Consider the following 18482-nt stretch of genomic DNA (forward strand, 5'->3'; position numbering starts at 1 on the left):
AGGGCCAGAGCAGTCTCCGCAGGTCTGGTGGCTCTCAGAGATGCCGGGCCCCCAGAGGGCATGGGCCACAGCCCTCTCTTGTTTTGTGGATGTAGATGAAGAAAGGACTCAGCCCAGCTCCCACAAGAGCCAGAGGCTTCGGGGGAAGCCAACCGCCAAGTCCCTGCCTTCGGGTCACCGCTTCTGTAGCTGCTCTGCTCTGGGGCAGTGGGGTCGTGATGCGGGCCTGAAAGGACGGGCAGCAGTGGGCTGAGGTGGACCGGGGCGGCCGCGCGTCCTGTCGCACAGGCTGGAGAAGCAAAGGGGAAGAAGGAGGTGTGATGAGGAGGGCAGATAGCTAGGACCAGCACCAAACCCAGACATGGACCAGGCCCAGGCCTGCATGGAAGGAAGGCGTTATCTGGATCTCTCCTGGGACTCAACCACGAAAGCGTGGGTCCCTCCCTTATCCCCCAGGGATAGGGCAGCTCAGGTGTGTTCTTAGATAGACAGGACCTGGGGGCCTCCCCTTACTAGGCAGTAGTTGAGACCCTCCCCGCTCCCCGGCGATGGGGTGGAGCTAAAAAGACTTCCCAAGGGGCGCCTGGGTGGCACAGTCGGTTAGGCGTCCGACTTCAGCCAGGTCACGATCTCGCGGTCCGTGAGTTCGAGCCCCGCGTCGGGCTCTGGGCTGATGGCTCAGAGCCTGGAGCCTGTTTCCGATTCTGTGTCTCCCTCTCTCTCTGCCCCTCCCCTGTTCATGCTCTGTCTCTCTCTGTCCCAAAAATAAATAAACGTTAAAAAAAATAAAAAAATAAAATAAAATAAAAAGACTTCCCAAGAACGTTTCCCTACTGTCACCCAAAGCAGCCACGGTGGCAAGTAGCCATGGGTTCAGATCCTTGCTCAGCCCCACCTAGCTGTGACCCACACCATCAGAGCCGGAGCTGGTCCATCTGCAGAGGGGGGTGGTCATGACGTGTAGGCTGCAGAGTTGCTGTGAGATCAAAGCTGACTAAATCCCATTCCAGTAGCTGATCGGGATGCCTCTTGCATAAGATGACATTTGAACAACAAATAGGTCATGTAGATAGCTGTGGAGTGACTTCTCCAGGCAAAGGAAGTCGCAGGTGCTAAGGCCCTGAGGCAGGAGCAAGCCTGGCAGTTGGCAGAAAAGCAGGGAAGCCGGGGGGGGGGGGGGGGGGGGGGGGGGGGGGGGGGGGGCTGGAGCAGCATAAGCACAGGGGACCTAGCAAGGTGATGAGTGAGAACAGATCACGGGGGAGACTTCTAAGCCACGGGGAAGACTTTGGCTTCTACTGTGCATGAGATGGGAGCCAGTGGAGAGTTCTGAGCATGGGAATATCGTGATCAAACATGCCTTAGCAGGATTATGCTGGTTGCTGTGCCGAGAATGGATAAAAAGGGGCCAGGGCAAGAGGCTACTCACATAACTCAAGCAAAAGATAGCCCAGGTTGAGGTGGTAGCCATGGGAGTGGTAAGAAGTTAGATTCTGGATATACTGTATTCTTGAAACTAGAGTCAAGTGGATTTGAGAATTCAAAGAGAGACATCAAAAATAATTCTACCAGGGGCACCTGGGTGACTCAGTCGGTTAAGCATCCAGCTTTGGCTCAGGTCATGATCTCAAGGTTCATGGGTTCAAGCCCTGCTTCAGGCTCTGTGCTGACAGCTTAGAGCCTGGAGCCTGCTTCGGATTCTGTGTCTCCCTCTCTTTCTGCCCCTCTCCCACTACCATTCTCTCTCTCCCTTCCTCTCTGTCTCTCTCTCTCAAAAATAAACATTTAAAAAAAAAAAAAAAAAGAAGAAGATTTCTACCAAACGTTTACTGGGCACCCAGGCCCTCCGCATACAACTGCACAGGTTGTATACTGCACAACTCCCATGTAAACAGTGCCCTCTGAAGTTATACATTGGTAGGCAACCCTGTGAGAGTTTAATCAGTACCACGCCCTATGAAAAGCGTCAGGATATAAGGTTTCAGTCCCAGACAGTGCGCCAGTGTCTTGGCAGTGTGGCTTTCTGTTGAAGGTACTACACTGTCCCATGTGTCAGAACTGCAGGGCATAACTGCTGGGGCATCGAGTGTGTCCTTCCAGGGACAAGGAGATGGGGACACCACACTGTTGAACACTAAAGCCTGCTGGTAGGATCCTGGCCGCTGGCTTCCTCACCGGCCCGCTCTTGCCCCCCCCCCCCCCCCCCCCCCCCCCCCCCCCCCCCCCCCCCGCCCACAGAAGCGATTGTGGAGTCTGCCTTGTACAAGTGCGTCTTAAAGCCGTTGAAAGAAGCCATCAACTCGTGTCTGCGTGAGATCCACAGCAAGGACGGCTCGCTGCAGCAGCTCAGGGAGAACCAGCTGGTGATCCTGGCCACCACCACCACCGACCTGGGCGTGACCACCAGTGTGCCGGAGGTGCCCATCATGGAGAAGATCCTGCAGAAATTCACCAGCATGTACAAGGCCTACTCGCCGGAGAAGAAGATCTCCATCCTGCTCAAGACCTGTAAGCTCATCTATGACTCCATGGCCCTCGGCAACCCAGGTAGGTGGGCAGGCAGAGGAGCCCGGGCTAGGGGCTCTCTCTAGGAACAGCACTATTGTTCGGTCTCTGACCCCCTCCCCGTCAAGGACTCCGGAGCCCTTAGCAGGCGCCGGGGAGGCCTCTCCAGATTCAGAGCCCTGTTGGGGCAGGACGAGGCATGGCGGAGTGGAACCCCGGGCACCTCTCCAGCATTACCTGGGGGTCAGGAGGGGACCAGGATTAGCTGCCACGATAGAGGACGGCACACAGGCCATGCTCAGTGTGTGTGTTGATCAGGAGAAGGTGCTATATTCGTGTCCTATGGCTGCCGTCACAAAGGGCCATACACGAGGTGGCTGAAACAGCACCAATTGATGGTCTCACGGTTCTGGAGGCTGGAAGTTCAAGATCAAGCTGTGGGCAGGGTCATGCTGCCTCTGAAGGCTCTGGAGAAGAGTGTGTTCCAGACCTGTCTTCTGGTAGCTTCTGGTAGTTCTTGGCTTGTGGCAACACGCTCCAGTCTTCACACGACATTCTCCCTGTGTGTGCGTGCGTGTGTGTGCATCCAAACTTCCCCATTTTGCAAGGGCATCAGTCACATTGGATTAAGGGTCCTCCCTACTCTGGTATGACCTCATCTTAACTGATGACATCTGCAATGGCCCTATTTCCAAATAAGGTCACACTCCTAGATACTGAGGGTTAGGGCTCCAACGTATGAATTTTGGAGGGACTCAGTTCAACCCACAACAGCCACCTCAAGCAGTTAGCATTTATTGTTTGCTCACGAGGAGGTTTGGCAGTTATGCTGATCTGGTCGGGTGTGCCCGGGCTTGTCTGGGCTGGCTCATGGGTCTGTGGTCAGAGGGGTTGTTTGGAGGCTGGCTGGGCTAGGGCGGCCTTGCTCATATGTTGGGGGGCTGAGTGGCTGTTGACTGGTCTGGAATGCAGGTTACTGGGCCATGCTTCTCTTTCTCCAGCAGGTGAATCTGGGCCTGTACCCATCACTGTCACTGGGGTCCAAGAGAGCATTTGAAGCCTGCAGGGCCTCTTAGGACCTGGGTTGGACTGGCACAACACCACTCTGACATTTCACTGACCTATTTAGTCACAAGACTGGCTCAGATTCAAGGGGCAAAGGACTAAACTCGCTTGATAGGAAGAGCTGCAAAGTAACATTGCAAGGGGGTACAGATGTAGGGAAGGGAATATTGGGACCATTTACAATCCGTTTACCACAGCACTCCTCTAGCAGACAAGAACAGGCATTATTGCACCATGGTATATGCCTTGGTGAACAGAATGATGGCTGGATTTTATCCCCCGATCACCTCTTCAGCTGGATGCCCTTGTGCAGTGAGCGATCTGTGTGCCTGTACATGACAGCCGTGGTAATGGAGAGCAAAAGGATCGTTACCTTTGTTGTCACACAGACGTGGGTTTAAATTTCCCATCTGTCGCTTACTCTCTTTGTGACCTCGAATAATTAACTTCACCCCTTAAAGCTCAGTTTCTTCACCCAAGGAAGCTGTTTTACAAAGGGGAAACTCAGACCCCTAATGGTTCAAAAGCCATACTCAGTCACTTATGAATATAAGAAGCAGCATATAAAATGACATGTGAAATGTCAACCTCAATGCGCAGGACCTAACAGACCCAACAAACGGTGGCTGTTTTGGGGGAGGGATTCTCTCCATCTACCTTGGAGAAGAGCAGGCCCGTTTGGCCATAGGCCAGCAAAAAGCAATTGAGGGATGGTGCAAGGTCCCCTTCCCCTAGGAAAGCTCCCTCATAGGCCTGGTACTGGCCACCATTCCAGGTTGGAGTCACCCTTTGGGGTTAAATTGACTTGTGTCCCATTGCTGTCATTAGAACGAACATTGTTCCCTCTAAGCAGATACCACGTTCAGTTAGAGCCATTAGAGCCGCGCCTTCACCATTTAGCATAACGTTGGAAATGTGACTGGAAAAGAGACCCTGGTGGTGGGGACGGTATGGCAAAGTGGAGGTTTTCTTATCGTGGGGCGGATGTCAGACTTTGAGACCCAGCGTCCTGTGCAGTCCGGACCCCAGACAGCAGTCCAGCATGTGAACTCCACAACCAAGTAAACTCCTTAAAAATCCCCAAGGAAATAAGGTGAGGGCAGCAAGCAGCCTTCAGAACCCCGAGCTCTCAATCAGAGTTCGACGTGCTTGGTCCCGAGGGTGTGGGGGCCCTGGGAAAGTATCCGGCGTGGCTCACGGCAGCAATGTGGAACGGAAGGTTAAGACCCTGTTGTCAGGTGGCAAGGGGCCGGCCAGGACCTTCTCTGTCCTTCCCAGAGCAAGGCTGCCCCAGATGTGCAGCAGCTGGGGAGGGGAGCTCGGGGTGTCCTGCCCAGTGTGGGCAGGGAGCAACAGTACAACCGGATCGAACCAGAGAGGAGCCAGAGCCCCGCAGGACCCTTTGCTGGGAGCAGCCTCAGAGAGAGAACAGAGAGGCTGGCCTGGGACCTCAGAGGCATCAGGTTTCCTTCCCAGCGATGTGACTGTATCCTGGCTACATAGGTGCTTGGAGCCTTAGTTTACCCCTGTGTTAAACGGGCACAGCCATACCCACCTTACGGCGCCGTCACGAGATGTAATTTAGTCTGTAAAGTTGCATCTAGCCCAGCGGCTGTCACTTAATCAGGGCAATTACCTTCCATGTCTGAACTCCTCATTTGGGGAATCATTTCTCCCGGGGCCGCGCCGAGGCTTGGAGTAAAATCCGAGCTAAGGACTCTGCAGACCCTGAGACGTTATCGGGGAGACGGTCTGGGGCCTGAAGGGGACAGTTCCATTCCCAGTAAGTCCTGGTTTACTCAGAAGCCTTGGGCTTCCTGCAGTTGTTTTAAACACCCTATCTCTTGCCAGTGACTTCAAACGCCATGATTCTTGCTGACGGTGAATTTACTCACTCAGACCTTACCAGAGACCAGGGAATGGGGGAAGGAATAGCTAATGTGGAGGGAGAAGGAAAGGAAAGAAAGGCAGTCGCTGGAGAGGATGTGCCCAGGCGAGGCACATGAACGAACAGAGGGGAACGAGGGCGCTCAGAGTTTCCCTGTCCTCGCGGGAGGGAGGCTGGACTCTTCTCTGCTGATTCAGAAGCCAGCTCCAGGCAGGGAAACTCTGAGCCCAGAAATTCAGGCCAGGGCCGGGGCTCCGTGGGAAGATTTCCCCGCTGGGAACAAATGAGTCTCTCGTCAAGGAGCAGTGTGTTCCCCTCCCGCTGCTGGGGGAGCACTGGGCTGTGAGCCCACGGGCTTCCAATCTCACCTCTGCCATTAGCAGGCTGGGGCTGCCCCGCTCCGAGCCCCGGCTTCTTCACCTGGGAGGAAGCAGCTTCTGCCAAGAAGAGCGGGGGCTTTGGCCTCGTTCATTGACCTGGGTTTGAACTGTAGCTTCAGTGCTGTAGCCTTGGACGTGAATCTCATGGGGCCTCTGCATGCATATGAAACAAGGATGATAAGACCTGCTAATCAGGTTGTCATGCAGGAGCGGGGAGAACACCTAGAAGGCATCTCCTAGAACCTTGGTTTTCTCACTCATAAAATGGGTCTGGGAATGCCTCTCAGGGCTGTTTCGAGGACCAGATGCAACCAAATACTTGTGGGAGTGTCTGACATGTTAGGATGCGGGAATGGCTGCTGCCTCCCCACCACCCAGTGGTCTCCATACTGGGGTCCAGGAGGCACCCCAGGGCCACCAAGGGGACACAACACAAGCTGGGCCACAACCTTGTTTGTCCCTGTTTTACACATGGAGTCCCGCATGGGATTTTGTTTGCAATAACCGTTCTGCTGCTAAATATTTTAGCTTTTAAAACTTCCATTTGGAAATGGGTTCAGACTTCACAAAGCTTGAGAATAGAAATACTACATTAAAATAAGAACATCCAGGGGTGCCTGGGTGGTTCAGTCAGTTAAGCGTCCCAATTTGGCTCAGGTCATGATCTCCCGGTTTGTGGATTCAAGCCCCGCGTCCGGCTCTGTGCTGTCAGCTCAGAGCCTGGAGCCTGCTTCCAATTCTATGTCCCCCTTTCTCTCTGCCCCTCCCCTGCTCTCGCTCTGGCTCTCTCTCCCTCCCTCTCTCTCAAAAATAGATAAACATTTTTTAATAGGAACATCCACATACCCTTTGTGGATTGTTAACATCTTGTTTCATTGGCTTTATCACTTAAACACTCTCTCTGTGCATACATAATGTTCTTCCTGAATCATCTGAGCTTAAGTTACTTACATCTTGGCCCTTTACCCCTAGATACTTTTCTAAGAACAGGGACATTCCCTTGCATAACGACAGTAAAGTTGTCCACTTTGTAAATTCACGCTGATACAATATTTTTACCTAGGCCACCATCTGTATTCCAGGTTGTCACTGGAGCTAATAAGGTCCTTGCTGGCTTTTCCTCCTCCCATTCGGGATCCGGTCAGGAGTGAGGTATCACAATTAGCCGTCATGTGTCTCTTACCTCCTTTAACCTGCAACATTTCCACAGCCTTTCTTTCTTTGCTTTTTTATGACATTGATGTTTTGCAGGAATACGGGTTTCCCTCCCACCACCCCACCCCCTCACCATTGGTTCTTTTTGATGAAAGTTCCTCATTTTGTGTTTGTCAGATGTTTCCTCATGATTAGATTGAGGTTATGCACTTTCAGCCAGATCCCGACGGACCCTTAAATTCTCTTCTGACTTCGACATTCTGCGATCTTAGGACCCGGCCCCCTATCCCCAGACACTCAGCCGACACCTCCCTCCTGCCAGATGCTTCCAGAGGCTTGCTGCTCGAAAGTGTGGTCCGCAGACCAGCAGCCCTGCATGGAAGCTCCGGGAGCTATCGGTGACCCCGTGAAAAGGCACACTCCAGCTTGGGTCCCGCCTACCTCTACCACTGACCCACTCAAAGCCGAAAACAGCCCTTCCCTCCCACCCCACGCCCACCCCAGCCCCCTCATCTCCAGGGAAGAAGCCCCACCTGCCTACCTCTGACATGACACTGGCAATAGCCTGTGGTGTCCCTGTGGCCTGGATGCTGGCAAGGCCCGCTGGCGCACAAAGAGAAGGACTGAACTTGGAGACGTCTGAGTTAACTGGCCGGGCCGTCTCTCCCAGAAGGGTATTGTTCTTTATGCCCAGGGTACAAAAGGACCAGGATTTGAAGCCAACAGGTCCTCACTCCAAAGCCTGTGCTTTTGTGACTATAGGCAGCAGCCAGCCTAGGGACAGATCCCAAGGTTCCTGAATCCCAGTCACGTGCTTCCTCTACGGTAGCAAGTTTAGGGGTCCGAGTCAGGCAGAGCAGGTGTTCATGGAGACAAATGGCTTTGGGTAAGCTTGGCCTTCCATCCTGCAGCAAGGAGCAGACTGGGTTGCTGCTCATGGACTTCATGAGGCTTGGGGAGAGCAGCCAGAACTTCTAGAATCATTTCTCCTTCTGCTTCCACAAACAAGCTCTTCCCACCTTCTCAAAGTCTAAGAACCTTCTCAGTGTCGAAGAACAGGGTTGGCCCCGCCATTGAGGAGAAATAGATTCAAGCCTGAGAGCCCCGCCCCAAAATGCAAGAGGGAGGAAGGAGGGAGGAGTGTGGTGTGTACGTATTCGGGGCGCTTTCTAAAAGAACAGAAAGAACCTTTTTTTGATGGAGAGGAGGCAACAGGAGGGGGGCAATGATGGGCAAGAGGTTGCCTTTTTTCTGTGCCTTCAGCAGTCTGTGTAAACACCCAGATGCCATGCCGCACAAGATGGAACCTGGCCCCTGACCCTGGGGGAGGGGTGTCCAGCAGCCAGGTGTTTGGATGTAAGGGCCAAAGGGATGGTGGTCTGAGGGTCCTGGAGCCCCTCTAGCCCCTCACCATTCACCCCACTCGCAGACATCGCAGAGCCAGCTGGGAATCTATAGCTGGTTCAGGTGGGGGCAGAGGCTGCGAGGGCAGACCCCGGGGAGCCTGTGACATTGACCAGGGGTCAGGGGGACACAGAGGGAGGTCAGGCTCTTGGGTTTTTTTTAAATCTATGTTAAAAAAAAAAGTCTCCTCCGATTTCTGATACAGAAGTCACTAATAATGTTTGTTGTTGAAAAAAGATGATGAGTATCTTGTTGGATTTCTTTCTGGTCTTCTTGAAAGAGATATAGATAGGTAGATAAATAGGTCATTAGTTAAGGAAAATACTTGCTGCTATATTTGCTAACATGTTGCTATATATTATATATATATTGCTATGTATTATAGCTATGTTGCTAATCCCTGCAATCTCTTACCCAATAAACGTGCATTTCTCACTCATGTAAGTCCAAGCGGATGGAGAAGGGGGGGGGGGGGGGGGGGGGCGGGGCTCTGCTGCATGGAGTCATTCAGGGATCCAGGCCGAGGGAGACTGTCTGAATCCTCCTGGGCATTGACATCCAGGTGACAGAGAGAGAGAGAGAGAGCGAGAGCACAAGGGCCAGGCCTGGAAGCAAAGCACAGCCTTGCTTTTACGCCCCCCACCGCACAACAGAAATGGTGCCCGGGCCCTCTTAAGATGTCGTGCTCTGAGCATCAGAAGACACGTTGCCCTCCTGGCTGGCATTTCTCACATGCCGGTAGCCCCACGGGCACCGTGTTCATCACTGCCCACCTGTCTTGCCACCGAATCCTCAGAACCACTTCTTGAGGTGTAGACACTATTGTTGCCCCCACTTTAGAGCCGAGGAAACTGAGGCTCAGCGAGGCTGGGCAGCACACTCAGCGTCATCCACGAGCAGGCGAGTGGAGCCAGGTCCCGCGCCCAACCGTGCGCTGTCCTCCCTCTCTGGGGTGTCCTGGGGTCAGCGAGGACCTCAGAGAAGTCAGGCCCGAGTCAGAGGAGGCCTCATGCCTTTTCCAGCCAGGCTGGGACTTTGGGCCGCAGGGCTCCGAGCCTGCGGCCTGTGTGGCTGGACTGGCTCACGGGCTGAGCTCTCCGAAGAGGAACCTGGTGAGCTGGAGTAATTTCCTCGGAGATGCGGTGTGGCTCAAAGCAGAACTGAGGCTTAAGCGGCGTCTGCAGAAAGCCCACATGACCCAACGGGGCAGCTTTGGAGGGGGGTTCAGTGGGCGGAGGGCTGGCTTCTCATCCCACGTCAGCCACAGACTGCGGGGAACCCTCCACCCCTCTTCCCTCCTCCCTGGGCTCCCGCTCTTTCAGCCGTGCAGCTGGGAGTTCAGACTAGACCAGTGGTTTTCAGACTGGCAGCCGAGAGCTCCCCAGAGGCCACAGACATAGCTGAGGGCCATTTGCAGGGGGCAGTGGAGGGAGAGAAGAGCAGGCCAGCCCCCACTGTGAATCAACCAGAGAAGCCAAGTTCTGCCTAAAATACCCCTTAATGAAAGGCTTCCCTGGGCGCCTGGGTGGCTCAGTCAGTTAAGCGTCAGACTCTTGATTTTGGCTCACGTCGTGATCTCACGGTTCGGTGGGATCCAGGCCTGAGCCAGCCTCTGTGCTGACAGTCGGGAGCCTGCTTGGGATTCTCTCTCCCCCTCTCTCTGCCCCTCCCCAGCATACACGTGCTCCCCCCCTCTCTCAAAAATAAATAAACATTAAAAAAATGAAAGTCTTCCGCTATAAAAGTAAACTGAAAACCTCCTGTTATAGGTGCTGCTCTCTACTTCCTACCATCCCGTGTGTTTATCAAATAAGTTCATTCATTCAACAGTAGGACTAACAAGAAATGACAATATGGATGTTAACAGGAAAACCCAGTCCCTGTTTTTAAGATGATCACAATTCAAGTGAGATAACGGAGCATTAAACAAGCGACAGTCATACCGTGTGACAAATGGTATCCATTCATTCATTTAGCAGATATATTTATTAAGAACCTAGTGCGTGGGGCATCTGGGTGGCTCAGTCAGTTAAGCGTCCGACTTTGGCTCAGGTCGTGATCTCGCGGTTCATGGGTTTGAGCCCCGCATCGGGCTCTGTGCTGACAGCTCAGAGCCTGGAACGTGCTTCTGATTCTGTGTCTCCCTCTCTCTCTGCCCCTCCCCGCTCACACTCTGTCTCTGTCTCTCTCTCTCTCTCTCTCAAAAGTAAATAAACATTAAAAAAAAAAGAACCTAGTGCAGGTCAGGCACAGTGGAAATACTGGATATGAACAGTGAACACAATGAAACCCTTGCCTTCACAAAGCTTTCATTCTATGAGGCAAGGCAGGTAATAAATAAGAAACCGGAAGCATAAACTATGTCATTAGATGCTGAAACGTGCCGGCAGGCTGAATCAAACACGGAGAAGGGTCTGGGGAATGTCAGAGGCATTTGCCGCTCTGCGTGGGGTGGTCAGGGGAGGCCTCTCTGAGTTAATGTACAGTATCCGATTTCCCATTCTGCAGGGACAGGGCAGAGGAAACCCATCATAAGGGCATTAACCTAGTTTGTGGGAAGTGGGGGTCTTCAGTTAATACTTTCTGGAGGAAGGAAGTGACTTGAAGTGGGAATCATGGTGGAAAGTAAGAGTCAAAGCACATCACAGTCCTGTACCTTGTCTGCCCCAGGACTATTGCATCAGCCACCACTTTCAGGAAGAGCCCGGTCAACAAATTTGGAGGGACAGTTATAGTAAGATGATACACCCTTCCTCTATCCAGATCAGGAGTCTGCAAACTATGGCCTGCAGGCCAACTCTGGCCCCCTACTTGATTTTGTAAATACACTCATAGAAACAGCCACACCCATTCATTAACAGTGTCCATGGCTACGTTTGTTACAACTGCTGAATCGAGTAGTTGGGATAGAGACCACATAGCCCTCGAAACTAAAAATAACTACTACCTGACCCTTTACAGAAAGATAGGCCAACTGCTCATTTAGATCATTGACAAATGATCTAAAACCTAATTTTTAACCCAGCCACTCACTTGAGGTTCACAGCAACCTGGCGTGACAATCTGAATTAATTTTTTTTTTAATGTTTATTTATTTTTGAGAGAGAGCAAGAGACACAGAGTGTGAGTAGGGGCAGAGGCGGGGCAGAGAGCAGGCTCCAGGCTCCGCGCTGTCAGCACAGAGCACGACGCGGGGCTTGAACTACGAGCTGTGAGATCATGACCTGAGCTGAAGTCGGACGCCCAACCGACTGAGCCACCCAGGCGCCCCCAGTCTGAAGTCTGAGTGAGTTTTATCATCAGCCCGTTTTCACATGAGAAGACTGAGGCTCAGAGTGAGCGGCCCCAGATCACACAGTGAAGGGACGGAGTTGGGGGCTTCCTGATGCAGTACTCACACGGTCTGCACGAGGCGAGCGCATTCAGCGCCTTTTTATCAGAACTCGCCTCGAAAACCTGCCCGCCGATGAAATATGCACGAGGCACCGAGCCAGCCCTTTAACGTGTGATGGCCCACCGCCCCCCACCCCCCATACCTACTGATGGAAAACAGATGACTTTGGCACGAAAAGAAAGCAGAAATCACCAGGCACTACAGGCTGTGGCCCAGCAGGGCTCTGGGAGGCACAGCCTGATGGATGTGGTCTCTGACCCGTGCAAGCCGGACGTTCTGATCACGGAGAATTACTTTGGAGCTGTGCCTCCGTATCCCAGCACTGCTGGCTGAGGCCCCCTGTGCACAGGCTGAGCTCGTGCCTTGGGCTCCTGGCTTCACAGGAAGGAGACCGCAGCCCTACCTAGCCCTGGAATATCAGAGAGCTGGAGCATTTAAACAATGCTTGTGGCTTATGTTTGTCTGCAAGTAGCTATCAAGTCAGAGAGTCTGTGTGGGCCTTTCCCACCTACATCAGGAAGAGAGACCCAGATTCTAGTCATAGATCCATCACTAACCGGCTGTGGGGCTTTGAGCAAATTTCTCTGGTCTCTGAACCTCAGCCTCCTCACAGTGAGATTGGGCTTGATGAATCCAGGGCCGCTGGTGTCCTGAGTCAGCTGGTCATGCCATGAGAGCTAATCATGTGCCTCTCTCCCGTTCCACGTTCATGTCGGTAGCTTGAAATGGGCCGCTGTGGAAATATTTATACCACAGAAATTGGCAAACCCTGCAAATCGGAGCTTCTTTTTCCCTTCGGAGAGGCAGTTGTTGGCCATTTCCCAGCTCACCGCTGTCTAAGACCCACAGAGGATCCTAGTATCCTTGACCATGGCCCCAGCCCTGGACAGGACAGAGCGAAGGCCAGTGGGAGCACACATGTGGCTCCATTCAGTCCGTTGTCAATGTCCAACATCCCAAGCCCTGTGCTGGGGACTGGAAAGGCAGTGATGGGGCAGAGGCTCGGAAAGGTTAAGAGACTTGTCCAAGCTCACCCAGCCTCCGTCCTGGCCCTCGAGGAGCTCATAGTCCAAGGAAAAGGGCAGGCTCTGAAGTCGAGGTGTTTGGGAGCTGGAGCAGGAAGTGCTCACCTGTGCCTGAGGACGTGGGAGAGGGCAAAGAAGGAGAAGTTTGTTCGGGAGAGCTAGGGAAGGTGTCCCCGGGAGAGGGAAATGGGTGTGCAAAGGCACGAGGAATGGAGTTCGGGGAATGGCCCATGACTCAGCACGGAGGGATTTGTGTGAGAAGGTGATGAAGGCAGCATGTCGTTCTGAGCTGGAAGTTGGAATATGGAATAAGCAGTGGTGGCTGGGGGCAGTCTAGGAGGGCTTCGTGGAGGAGGTGGAACTTGAAGGAAGAATGTTGAAGTACCAGGTACCTGGGATTGTGGGTAAGAAAAAGTTGGAATCAAGTCCTGGTTCACCACATCCTAGCCATGCAACCTTAGGCAAGTAGCTTAACTTCACTGGGGCTCACTTTCCTCATCTATAAAGTGGGCACAATGGATCTAACCCACCTCACAGAGTTGTTTTAGGAATCCATTGGTATAATATTTATAAAATATGCTTTGCTTTTAGAATGGCCCACAAATGTTGGTGCTGTGTGGGAGGGGGAAGGTAAGGACAAGCCATGCCCGATAGGTGACTGTGGCAAATACCAAGGGGCCAGAGTGCAGGTGACTTGTTCTCAGGCCATCAACTAGACAGTGTGGCTGGAAGAGAGTAATCATACTGGACAGGTGTTTATGGGCCCAGTTGTGGAAAGCCTTGAATGTCAGGGTAAGAGATCCAGACCTGATTCTCTAAGCAGGGGGGAGCCATTGATGGTTCTTGAGAAGAGAAATAGCATGATCAGAGCTATACTCGCAGGAGATGGGTTAGTGGACAGAGTGGATCAAAGGACAGAGACCCTGCTGGGAGGGCAGGCATAGGGAAGTAGGGCCGGAAAAAGCAAAATGTGAGTGCAGGGAGCAGTTAGAAGGAAGATTCGTCTGGGGCTCTGACCTGCCTGGCCACAGGGAACAGAGAACCCCAGAGGAAGAAGGGGACTCCCAGGCCTTGCACCCTGGGATGGGGGGCAGGGAGCCGTGGGCTCCTTGACAGAAATGGGAAAGTTTGCAGCCAGGGCTGGTTTCCAGGAAATGGCGAAACACTTGGTTTGGCCCCTGGCGAGGGGAAGGACTCATGGGGTGTCTGTAAAGGTCCACCGGAGCCTGGGGAACTTAGGGAGGCACCCCTTCCTGCTCACCGCTGCTGTGCCCTGCTCTGTGTCCCGGGGAGACAGAAAGGGGATGTTCATGGGTAGCTGGAGGGACAGTCGTGGGATCACGGGAGCCCTTGCAGTAGGTGGCTAAGCAGAATGTGCTGGGGACTGAGGCAGTGGGCCCCAAAGCCCTTCCTGAGCATTGGCCAGGCTTCTCAGGGAGAGCATGGGGAGACAAAGAAACACATGAACCACATTCTATCCCCCACAAGGCACAGAGCCGCAGTCCGGAGGGCCTCTGAATCCTAAACTGAGGGCCAGAGCTTGACCATCCTTCTTGCTGAAAGTCACTGCCCCCGGAAGCAGAGCTTCTGGCCCTTAGAACTATAGACATTTGGGGCTGAGTAAATCTTTATGATGGAGGGTTGTCCTGGGCATCGCAGGTGCCAGTAGCACCCCCACTCTGATGTGACAACCCAAAAGGACTCCAGATACTGCCAAGTGGCCCCTGAAGGGCAGAACCACCCCGGCGGAGAACCACTGCTCAAAAGCAAATTTGCTTGCCTGATTGTATCCCTTGGTGAGCTATTAACACAATACCAGGACGAAATCAGTGTTCTAGTAAAATTCAGTAAAAATTCAATCAGCTCTAAGCCGGTGCGTGAGTTATAGGTGCATTCCAAAAGGCACAGGACCGTTTCACATCAGTTCCTAACTCGTAACTCAAACAAGAAAAGAATCTCCTGTAGGCCAGGATTCTAATAATTAAATTATCAGCATGAAAAACATCTCCCGGCACAAAATCTTTCCCCAGGAACTCGTTGGTTGTGTCTCTGGCTTATAAAGGTTTAGGGGAGAGCTTTCTCCAAAACGGACTAATTTTGTGTAGGGACAGGACAGGAATTTTGAAACAAATAACCAGAGAGCCTCGGAACACAGAGCTGCAGGGGTGCCTGGGTTGGTTCAGACAGTTAGGTGTCCGATTCTCGATTTCGGGTCAGGTCATGATCTCATGGTTCGTGGGTTTGAGCCCTGCACCAGGCTCTGTGCTGACAGTGCGGAGCCTGCTTGGGATTCTTGCTTTCCCTCTCTCTCTACCTCTTCCCCCCCTCAAAATAAGTAAATAAACATTAAACACACACCTGTGCGCGCACACACACACAGAACTGGAATGGGAAGAAGGCATTTCCATGGGAGCATGTGGGAGTGCTATGGGTAAATCCTTAAATCCTTGTATAGAATTCTCACCAAAATCCTATGGGGTGTCGTGTAATCTGTGGCACATCATGCATGACTAGAAATACAGGCTCAGAGAGGTCAAGCAGTCAGCCCAAGTCACACAGCTGATAAGAAGTGCACTGAGGCTCACACTCTGGGTCCGACTCTGCTTTTCAGTGCTATGTGTTACCAACCCCTTCAGCCTGTTTATTTCACAGGTGGGAAAACGGAGGCCCCTTGAGACAGCAGAACAGAGACGTCAGTAATAGCTCACTTTTCCGTAGCACTTTACAGGTACCAAACACTTTGCTGTTTTGCTCACCTTATTCTCTCAAAAACCCCGAAAGGCCATCAGGGCTCGTGCTGCTGGCCCCATTTTGCAGATGTAGGAACTGAGTGTGGCCAGGAAGCCGGCCACAGGCACACTGTTCTCTGGGAAACCGACCAAGGATGGGTTGTAAGCAGAAGGGGCCCCCATGGGAGAGACATCGTCAGAGGCCCCCGCGGTGCCAGCACTGTACCGTGGGGAGCGTGGAGGACAGAGGAGGAGCGCGCTGGCCTGTGCTGGAGAGGCGTGGACACACGGAGCCCACGGAAGCGCGGCTCGATCGTGCCTCCCGGCACCCAGGGGTGGGCGGCCTGTGCAGGCATGGGCAGTGGGACACAGGGCCTCCGAAGGGGCTGCTAAACTCAACACTGAGCTTCCACTCTTCTCAAACCTCTGTCACACCATCTCCTTTACTCACATCTTTCTGGTCCCTGCTGGAATCCAGAAAAAATCAGATCTTATTACCTGGACAGGTGACACCCAAGGAATAGGGTGGTTAGTACGAGGGCTCAAGTGAATGAATGAATGAATGAATGAATGAATGAGCGAGTGGGTGGGCTCTTATGAGTAAGACTCCTCCTGGGGCGCCTGAGGGGCTCAGTCAGTTAAGCATCCGACATCGGCTCAGGTCATGATCTTACAGCTCGTGGGTTCGAGCCCCGCGTGGGGCTCTGTGCTGACAGCTCAGAGCCTGGAGCCTGCTTCCGATTCTGTGTCTCCCTCTCTCTCTCCCTCCCCCACTCACGCTCTCTCTCTCCCTTCAAAAATATATAAACATTAAAAAAAAGAGGGGGGGAATGCCAATGTGCCAACTGAGGGACTCCAGGGGATTCTGTCCTTGTAGGAATTCTTCCCTCCACATCCAGCCCGTGCCTTTGTATTGCCAGTCAGTCACCAGAGCCATCCCGGAGCCCAACAGGGGAGGCATCTCATAGGCCCACTGTCCACCCTTGTCTCTTCCCCAAAGCATCTATTATTGTCAAGATCCTCTGAGCCATGAGAACATCTCCCACAAAAGCAGAAGTGATGAGTTATTCCTTTCAGAGGTATTTACGTGTTAAAAGAACCCCTCAGGACAGGGCCCTGCTTAACCCAATAGAGTGAAGGTTGAGTGGTGGGATTTCCAACCACGTAGTACTGATTGAGGGAGGGCTTTCTGTTTTGCAGATGCAGAGGGAGATGTGGTTAAAAGGGACAGGGGACCCTCCCGAATACATCACTGTTAGACAGCTGCTTCTGGATGGCTTCCTGAATAAGTGTGATATGAACTTGACTGTCAAGCAAGCAGCGAGGGTGGGAGGCACCTGGCTGGCTCTGTCGGTGGAGGGTGCAACTCATTCTCAGGGTTGTGAGTTCGAGCCCCACGTTGGGTAAAGAGATTACTTTAGGGATAAAAATCTTAAAAAAAGAAAAAAAAAAAAGTTAGCAGCCAGGGGCATTGAGGGGGAAGAGCTGGGGAAGAGGGAGGGGTTGGGACTTGACCACTCCAGTGGAGGGTGGCGCTCTCAGTTCCTTCTTCCTAACCCTGGGCTGTGTCTCAGACATCCCTGGGAAGGCTGGTCCCAGGTTGCCCCTGTCCTGAGTCATGAGAAGGCTGCAAGGTTCCTCTTCCAGGGGAGACCGGCCCCCACCCAGCGAACCGCTGTCCTCTTCCCGAGGGCAGAGAATGGCTCGCAAGGAGAACCTCACACTCACCACTTTCTGCACCCTTTCTCCTCCCAGGGAAGCCCTACGGCGCAGACGACTTCCTGCCCGTGCTCATGTACGTCCTGGCCCGCAGCAACCTCACGGAGATGCTCCTCAACGTGGAGTACATGATGGAGCTCATGGACCCTGCCCTGCAGCTGGGCGAGGGTGAGTCCCCACCCCAGGCCCCTCTCCAGGCTGCCAGGGTCCGCTGCACAGCCCAACAAGCAACTTCCCGGATGCCAGCTTCCACTGAGCCCCGAGGACCAGACACAGGGCCTGGACACGGGCCCTGTCCTGCCGGAGCTCACAGACCAGCAGGGGAGCTGGGCCAGCAAAGAGACCCTGTCACCACTGCTTGACGGATGCTGGAATGATGGGAAGTCCACAGTGTATAGGCGCGCGGTGCCCAGGCTGTGCAGTCAGGGAGGGCTTCCAGGAGGAGGTGATACCTGAGCTGAGTGTTGAAGGCTGGAGAGGAGCCAGACCGTGAAAGAAGTGGGGGAGGCATTCTTCACAGAGGGAACAGCATTTGCTGGTAGCATAAAAGACAAGGCTGAATCAGTGGGTGGACCCACCAAGGGAAGGAGTCTGAGCAGGGAATAATGATCAGTTCTTAGACAGGGGTGGCCCTGGGAACTGTCGGCCCCCTCCTCATTCAGCCGTGGCCAGGTCCTGTGTCCGTGAGAGAAGGTTGATGCTGGGACGTGGAACCTGCACTCCCGAGTAGGATGATGGCAGAGGTGTGTTTGCTCACCCCATGCTCAGTTTCCCTTCCCCTTTCCTCCTTCCCACCACTTCCCCCCCACCCACTTTGCCTCGGCCCCTCCTCCACCAACAATCCTTGCGGTGTACACAGCCCAGATATCAGCCCTGACACGTCAGCCCCAAAGGACGAAGTGAGACTCTCAGGGCCCGAGTGTCCCCTTTGGGCCTTGTGGTTCCTGAGATAAGCCGGCCCACTTTACATCTGTTTGCATTTTTAGCGTGTGTTGGCCTCTGGGGTGACAGTGTGACATGGGTGGTTCTGTGAGTTCTTGGAAACTCAGGGGAGCGTGGAAAGCCTTGAAGTTTGCTGTCCCATATAACTTTGACTAGGGCCCTGGGACCTCTGGAGCTATTGTTTCTCCTCTTCAGTTAAAAATGTTCTGCAGTTAACCCTGTGTCGGGCTCCACTCTGGGCATGGAGGCTGCTTAAGATTCTCTCTCTCCCTTTCC

The 18482-nt window shown here is 53.3% G+C and overlaps 1 protein-coding gene across 2 annotated transcripts in view; it reads left to right on the top strand.

Moving 5' to 3' along the window:
• Positions 1-18482, top strand: part of RIN3 (Ras and Rab interactor 3) — a 123732-nt gene that overhangs the window by 96751 nt on the left and 8499 nt on the right. For both annotated transcript variants that reach the window (XM_045448283.1, XM_045448282.1), the window contains exons 7-8: positions 2239-2547; positions 17301-17432. In XM_045448283.1, coding sequence (XP_045304239.1) covers positions 2239-2547; positions 17301-17432 — 441 coding nt within the window. The remainder of the gene's footprint in view (positions 1-2238; positions 2548-17300; positions 17433-18482) is intronic.

The sequence above is a fragment of the Leopardus geoffroyi genome, chromosome B3 (genome assembly GCF_018350155.1).
Source record: "Leopardus geoffroyi isolate Oge1 chromosome B3, O.geoffroyi_Oge1_pat1.0, whole genome shotgun sequence".
NCBI lineage: Eukaryota > Metazoa > Chordata > Mammalia > Carnivora > Felidae > Leopardus > Leopardus geoffroyi.